Source organism: Nothobranchius furzeri, chromosome 9 (assembly GCF_043380555.1).
Source record: "Nothobranchius furzeri strain GRZ-AD chromosome 9, NfurGRZ-RIMD1, whole genome shotgun sequence".
Classification (NCBI taxonomy): Eukaryota; Metazoa; Chordata; class Actinopteri; order Cyprinodontiformes; family Nothobranchiidae; genus Nothobranchius; species Nothobranchius furzeri.
The window spans coordinates 3,277,047-3,285,085 of NC_091749.1; the positions used below are offsets into that span (position 1 = coordinate 3,277,047).

At 44.7% G+C, this 8,039-nt stretch overlaps 1 protein-coding gene across 1 annotated transcript; it reads right to left on the minus strand.

The window, feature by feature from the left end:
* Positions 1 to 1,990: 1,990 nt before the first annotated feature.
* Positions 1,991 to 6,532, minus strand: LOC139071653 (uncharacterized). Its single transcript, XM_070554455.1, has 2 exons — positions 6,112 to 6,532; positions 1,991 to 5,595 (listed from the first exon to the last, which is right to left on the minus strand). The coding sequence occupies exon 2, from the start codon at positions 3,063 to 3,065 to the stop codon at positions 2,235 to 2,237; it is 831 nt and encodes a 276-aa protein (XP_070410556.1). The 5' UTR covers positions 3,066 to 5,595; positions 6,112 to 6,532; the 3' UTR covers positions 1,991 to 2,234.
* Between the last annotated feature and the right edge of the window lie 1,507 nt (positions 6,533 to 8,039).

An 8,039-nucleotide genomic window follows, 5' to 3' on the forward strand; every position in this document is an offset into this window, starting at 1 on the left:
TATATCGACCAGCGGCTAGCTTCGACAGGATTACAAAAAGAAATAATGCGAGTGCAAAATGAAATGGCAGGAGGCAAGAATAGAGCAAAAATAGAAATTGTTATTTTGTTGGGGAAATGACTACTGGATTACACTCACTTAACATAGAATTATTATTTTCAGAAACCTACCAACAGATTGAAAGCTAGCTGACGCGCCAGTCAAGGCAGGTGTTTTGTAAAAATGTGTTTCCCTATCAAAAACGGTTTCCTCCTACGGCTTTGGTCAAATTTTTCCATCATTCAATTATAACGAGTTTTACTTTTTAATAACATTCTTCTCTCACTTTGATGAACCATTTTGTTCATCCAAAGGAGGTTAACCAAGATGGCGCCGAGGAAGGACACCCTGGTGCTAACGTGCGTCGTGTTTTGTTTGTTTTTGTCTGTAAATTGTGTGTCAGCGTCCTCTTACACCTGTGAAGAGCTTCTAAACATCAGAAAATCAACGCTGACGGACCTACTTCCAGTTTTTTTAGTGGGTGTGGCGGATTTGGTCCACTTTTTAATTAAGAAAGTGAGACGCCGTAGGAGAGGGAAACGTGCGGGAGTGCTCGTGCGTCTATGAAGACGCGGCTCACGTACGCCCTTACCTGGGATCTTCCTCTCCAATGTCCGCTCACTTAGCAACAAGACGGATGAACTGGCGTTGCTGATGAGACGAAACAGAGACTTTTCTTCCTCTTCTGTCTTATGCTTCACGGAGACGTGGCTCAACGAGCAGACCCCGGATTGCGCGCTCCATTTGGAGGGATTCCAGCTCCTCCGCGCAGACAGACAGCGGGTCTTATCCGGAGGAAAGACAAAAGGTGGAGGTGTCTGCTTCTACATCAACAATGCCTGGTGTTTGGATGTGACTGTGATCTCCCAATACTGCTCTCCTGCTCTGGAATTCCTCGTCATAAACTGTAAGCCATTCTACTCCCCACGTGAGTTCGCTTCATTCATTCTGGCCGCTGTTTACATCCCGCCTGGCGCGGACGTGCACGAGGCTCAACGTGCGCTTACGGAGCAGATCCTAAGTGTGGAACAGACCTTTCCGGACTCTCTAGTTATTATCCTCTGTGACTTTAACAACGGAAATCTGAGCCAGGAATTGCCTAAGTACAAACAATTTGTTAAATGCCCGACAAGAGAGCAGAACACGTTGGACCACTGCTACACCAGTCAGTGGAGCTTATTGAGCCGTGCAGCGAGCTGCTCTCGGCTTCTCAGACCACGCCATGATTCACCTCATCCCCTCATATAGGCTGATGCTGAAGCTCTCCAAACCTGCAGTGAGAACTTCTAAGAAGTGGACCTGCAAGGCTGTGGAGGAGCTTTGCATGTGTCTGGACACAACAGACTGGAACGCGTTTGGCTCTGCCACAGACAACTTGGATGAATATACAGACACTGTGACATCATACATAAAATTCTGTGAGGACAGCATTATTCCAACAAAAGCCAGAGTCACTTTTAACAACGATAAGCCCTGGTTCACACCCAGACTGAGACAGCTGAGGAGGGAGAAAGAAGCAGCCCACAGAGCCAAGGACAGAGAAAGCTACAAGGGCGCTAAGTACCAGTTCTCAAAAGAGTTGAAAAAGGCGAGATCCCGGTACAATATGCGTCTAAAGGAGCTGTTCTCTGACAATGACACTGCCTCTGTCTGGAGAGGGCTCAGGCAAATCACTAACTACAAGCCTAGAGCCCAACATGCTGCTGACGACCTACAACTGGCTGAACAACTTAACTCCTTTTATGCAAGGTTTGAAATGCAACACCCATCCCCCACACCCCCTACTGCACAGGTTTCTTCAGCCACTCTGGTGTCACATGCCTCCCCCACCACCTTCACCACTGTGAATAGTACAGTCCCCGCTGACCACCCCTCCCCCTCCACTGCCTTCTCAGTGACAGAAGAGGACGTGCTCAGGGATTTCCGTAAGCAAAACCCACGGAAATCCCCGGGCCCGGACAGTGTCTCCCCTGCTACCCTGAGACACTGCGCAGAGGTATTGTGTCCAATCTACACGGACATCTTTAACATCTCCTTGGAGACCTGCCATGTTCCAGCCTGCTTTAAGCTGTCCACCACTGTCCCTGTCCCTAAGAAACCCTGTATCACTGGACTGAATGATTACAGGCCTGTGGCGCTGACGTCTGTAGTCATGAAGTCTTTTGAGTGCCTGGTCCTCCCTCATCTCAAGTCCTTCACCCCCCCTCCTGGACCCTCTGCAGTTCGCATACAGAGCTAATAGGTCTGTAGACGACGCCATCAACCTGGCCCTCCACTTCATCCTGCAGTACCTGGACTCCCCCGGAACCTACGCCAGGATCCTGTTTGTGGACTTCAGCTCTGCGTTCAACACCATCCTCCCTGCTCTGCTCCAGGACAAGCTCTCTGCGCTCAACGTACTCAACTCCACCTGCAGGTGGATCACTGACTTCCTGACGGACCGAAGGCAGTGCGTGCGGCTGGGGAAGAATGGTTCCACCATTCAGATAATTAGCACAGGATCTCCACAGGGCTGTGTACTTTCTCCTCTGCTCTTCTCCCTGTAAACAAACTGCTGCACCCCGAGCCATGACTCCGTTTAACTGATCAAGTTTGCGGACGACACCACCCTCATCGGGCTCATCTCTGACGGTGATGAGTCCGCCTACAGGAGGGAGGTGGAACGGCTGGTGTACTGGTGCAGCAGCAACAACCTGGAGCTCAATGCTCAGAAGACAGTGGAGATGATTGTAGACTTCAGGAAAGTCACAGCCCCATCTCTCCCCCTCGTCCTGACGGACACCCCCGTCACCACTGTGGACTCCTTTCGCTTCCTCGGAACCACCATCACACATGACCTTAGGTGGGAGCCATCCATCAGCTCCCTGATCAAAAAGGCCCAGCAGAGGATGTACTTTCTGCTGCAGTTGAAAAAGGCCAAGCTGCCGGCCCAGATGATGGTGCAGTTTTACACGGCCATCATTGAGTCCATCCTCACCTCCTCCATCGCTGTGTGGTACGCTGGAGCCACGGTGAGGGACAAACATAGACTGCAGCACATTGTGCGCTCTGCTGAGAAGGTGATTGGCTTCAGCCTTCCATCTCTCCAGGACCTGTACGTCTCCAGAACTCGGGGGCGTGCAGGTCGGATAGCAGCTGACCCTTCTCACCCGGGTCACAGACTTTTTGAGCCGCTTCCCTCAGGCAGGAGGTTACGGTCCATCCGGACCAGAACCTCCCGCCATAAGAACAGCTTCTTTCCATCTGCCGTTAGACTTGTGAACAGATTATAAACACACAACCATGCTCGTCTTCTGTACTCGACACAACATCACGTTATCGGCCATGTTACCATTACCTGCCTTTTTCTATAGCTGAAAGTTTTATTCTAGTTTTTTTTAATTATATTTTATTCTACTCATTCTATTTTTAATCTTATTATTCATGTTATATGTAGCACATTAGTACCGAAGCAAGTTCCTAGTTTGTGAATTATTTGTTCACTGACAATGGCAATAAACCTATTCTGATTCTTACTTTGATGAACCATTTTGTTCATTACAGCGCGAGAAAAGCATTGTGATCAAACACATTTTGATAGTTAGCAGTTAGACGTGGAAACAATGTTCATGGAGTAAACAGAAATGAATAACTGTAATGTCCAAAGAGCTAACCATTAAAAACAAAGGTGGGAATACTAAACAAAAAACATCTACACTAGGTCCAGAGCTAGCATTGGGGACGAGAGATATGTTAGGGTAAAACTCAAGTCTGGTGAGGCCATTTTATAAAAGTTGTAGCTATTTTGAATAACCTAACCCACCTAGCTGTGCCCCTGTTGTAATATTAAATGCGAGGAGTCGTAAAAAGTAGCATAACAAAACAATTTTATGGAATAAACTGCAGCTAGTAGCCTTGAAAAATAACTTACTTGAGCGTCTTGTTGGTTCTGGTCCATTTTGCTGGTGCAGGTGAAACTCCAACTCCAGATCAGAGCCGGCGGGTATTAATAGCCAGGCTGTTAGTGCACAGATGCGGCAGCCACACAGGAAAATCCACAGAGCGTCAAATCGAGCGCACCCCAAATAGGTTTGTTCCCGCCCAGTCCAACAAGTATTTCTATTGGCTGAGCGGTTGCTAGGAGATTGTACTTCCAAGTTTTGAGCAACAGCAGACAAAATCCGTGAGAGCAGGGGACAGACTTGTGGGAGGAGTTTTGATCCGTGCAGAGTTGTCACGTGAGAAGATAATACCAGTGTAAGAAGGTTAAATCTGAGCGCAGAAACAAAGATTTGAAGGAGAACAGAGTGAATTTGAAAGAGAGCAGGCATTTTGAGTGCAAGCATTACAAGTTTTGAGAGCAATAATATAAAATCGTATTCTGAAATTAAAAAGTTGGTCTCTTGATATGAAATTCCGCTCTCAAATTGAAAGTTCAAGTGCTCAATTTCTGGCACTTTAATTCTTCCACGCCTCCAGTGTGCCAAAACTCCCAACAGCCGAGCGAGCAGAATCAGAAACCGAGCGCGCAGAAAGGCTGCCACACGCGCAGAGGCTGCCGCACCGAGCGTGCAGAAAGGCTGCCACAGAGGCTGCTGCACCGAGCGTGCAGAAAGGCTGCCACACACGCAGTGAGGCTGCCGCGCGCATGTTTTCCTCTGCCGTGTGCTCGGTGGCCAACGCGCTCACGCAGGTTTGTCACTTGTGCACATCCTTGTGTGCTCACAGACACAGTTTGCACCCTCTCAGTGTACAAATGACCTCCTCTGTCATGTATATTTTCACTCGAGAGGTTCTAACTTCCACGCGTGAGTCCCGTTCGCACGCGCGATGTGGACAATACGCGTGCACGGGTTTTGGCGGGATTCTGACACCATAGCCAGACTCTTTTGTCCTTCCGTTCGTTCACGATCGCCCAAGATGCACCGAGGATTTACCTCCCTGGTTGTTTACCTGAGCGGCGCGCTGGCCCGGAGCCAAACGATGATTCCTACCAGGACGCCTCCAGCAATGTTCATCCGGTCCCGGGACAATGTTGGAGAAAATGAGGTAAACGAGCAGGAATCCAGGTGAGAATAAGACTTCTCTTACAGTGTGGTTTATCTAGTAAACATCGGCATGATTTTCTAGCTTCTTGTCCTTTGTTTGGCGACCTGAGCGCCACTTCCGCATTCCCGCCAGGCCGTGTTGTGGCTCAGTTTCTCCATTCAAGTTTTTTAAGGTCTGTTTATTGTCATTCTCTTCATGTCCCTGCTCACTTTAAGAATGCTGTAATTCACCCGCTTCTTAAAAAACCGAGTCTTGATGCGACTCTCCATAGCAGCTTCAGACCCATCTCTAAACTTCCATTCATCTCCAAGTTCTCGGAAAAGGTTGTGGCTAAACAACTCACAACTGCTCTTGATGAACATAACATTGTAACGTGATGAAGGTTCTCTGATGTGTGGCAAAGGTCACATTTGCCCAGTTGGGTCAAGCTGGGTCAAACAGTACTTTTGAATCCACAGATTACCCAAGGAGCCACGATGTCTGCTCAAGATCATAACACCATATCTGCTGTTCCATCCCAGAAGGACACTGCAAGTCACAATGATAATAATTAGATAATAATTAGTAAACTCATTGATTTTATTACTGTTTAATAGAATCATCATAAAATGATCACTTGGTATTTTAATTACATGAAATGGATTATTATGCTTTGGGTATAATAAAAATTATTATAATGATTATAAAGATGTGTTTAGCAACAAGGTCAAGTTCACCTTATCTAGCTAACACAGAGTTCAGATAAACAATAACTGCATCACAAGTTTTAACGCATGATCAAGCTTTCTTCCGGAGAGAGTGGGAGTGGTCTGAGAGCTTTTGGTAAAAACTAACCATCACAGATTCAAGTTCAGTTCTTGAACCAACGCCATTGAGGAAAATGGAACTGCCGTCCCTAGACCTCCACCTGCTGTTCTAGTCACGCCGACCAGAATAGCTAAAGAATAAACGTAACTGTAAACCAGCTAACGAAGACTCTACCAGAGTCATTAATTTCTGAAGTTAAGTTAAAACGAGAACGTTCATCTGCCAAACGCCTCATACCTGTGTACCCAGGACAACTCTGGACCAGACGATCGGACACTTGCGTCTCCTCTACCAGCCGGAGTGTCATCTTGGATGAACCACATCCTCCTGATCTCCGGATCCACAAGAGGGTCCTGTTTGGGTGAGGTAGCACACGAGAATGCGTTTGATGCTGTTTCTCTCAAAATAACTCAGTTTTCCGCAAAACATCAATTCCATCCAGAACGCTTTTCATTCTGAGAACTTCATTCATGCATCCAAAACTCACCATTCTCAGTTTAGCTCCATTCAGTCACGGGTTTGCTTTTAAACAAGTTTAATATCAAAGCTGTTGAGAATTGTCATTAAAATTACCATCCATGAATTGTCATTTTATAACTGTCGTTTCAAAGCTTCCAGTTTAAAATTGTTAGTAATAAAATTTCTTCATTTTTAAACTTGCCTCATTATTGAAACGAAACACAGAAAATGTATAATATTTCTGGTTATTTGAAAGCAAAGATCCTAATGATTTAAAATAACTTTTGCTATTAAATTTAATTATCTAAATTAAACATTAATCTTTGGATTAAAATTAGATCAACCAGGTTGATGTATGAACTTAGATCGATGTATAAGTATCCGGGATATATATATATATATATATATATATATATATATATATATATATATATATATATATATATATAATTACATCATGTACATTCGGTTGCATGAGATTAAATTATGTTTTGGTTTTATAATTTTTTATGTAGTGGCAATATGTTAAATACATGTTGGATTTACAAAATTGAATCATGTACATTTGGTTGCGTGAGATTGGATTATGTTATGGTTTTATAATTTTTTTATGTAGTGGCAACATGTTAAATGCATGTTGTAATAACATGAAACGTTTTTGTGTTATTAACATGTATTTAACATGTTGGCATTACATAAAGAAGTTACAAAATCAAAACATAATCTGATTTCATGCAACCGATGTACTTGATTCAATTATGTAAATCCAACAGATTTTTTTTTCAGTACCTGCATCTTTGTTGCTGTGTCCTTCAACTCCCTTCACACACACACACACACACACTCCGCAACTCCGTGTTCTTCATTCACTCTCTCATTCAGTTTTTTCTTGTTCCTGAATACAAAGATTTTTTGTTCGAAATAGGTATCTGTTAGAAAGCACGATATTTGTGCCTTTCCGAATCCTGCATTCAAGTTCAGCTTCACCCCAGTGGCTGCATTTATCATTCCCTCGATTGCAACTAGTCATCCTGTCCCTGCAGCTGAAAAACACCCCCTCAGCATGATGCTGCCACTGTCATGCTTCACTGTGGGGACTGTATTGGACAAGTGATTAGCAGTGCCTGGTTTTCACCACACACCCCGCTTAGAATTAAGGCCAACAAGTTCTATATTGGCCACTGTGCTCTTAGGGACCTTAAGTGCAGCAAAGATCTTTTTGTATCCTTGGCCAGATCTGTGCCACAATTCTGTCTCAGAGCTCTTCAGGCAGTTCCTTGACCTCATGATTCTCATTTGCTCTGACATGCATTGTGAGCTGTAAGGTCTTATATAGGCAGGTGTGTGGATTTTCTAATCAAGTCCAATCAGTATAGTCAAACACAGCTGGACTCCAATGAAGATGTAGGACCATCTCAAGGATTGCCTGAAATGGAAAGCACCTGACTTTAATATATGTGTCACAGCAAAGGGTCTGAATACTTAGAACCATATGATATGTCAGGTTTTCTTTTTTTTAAAATAACTCTGCAGAAATCTCTAAAATGCTGTATTTTTCTGTCAACATGGGGTGCTGTATGAACATTAATGAGGAAAAAACTAATTTAATTAATTTTAGGAAATGGCTGCGATGCATGAGTGAAAAATTGACAGGGGTCTGACTAGTGTCCCTACCCACTACACACACACACACACACACACACACA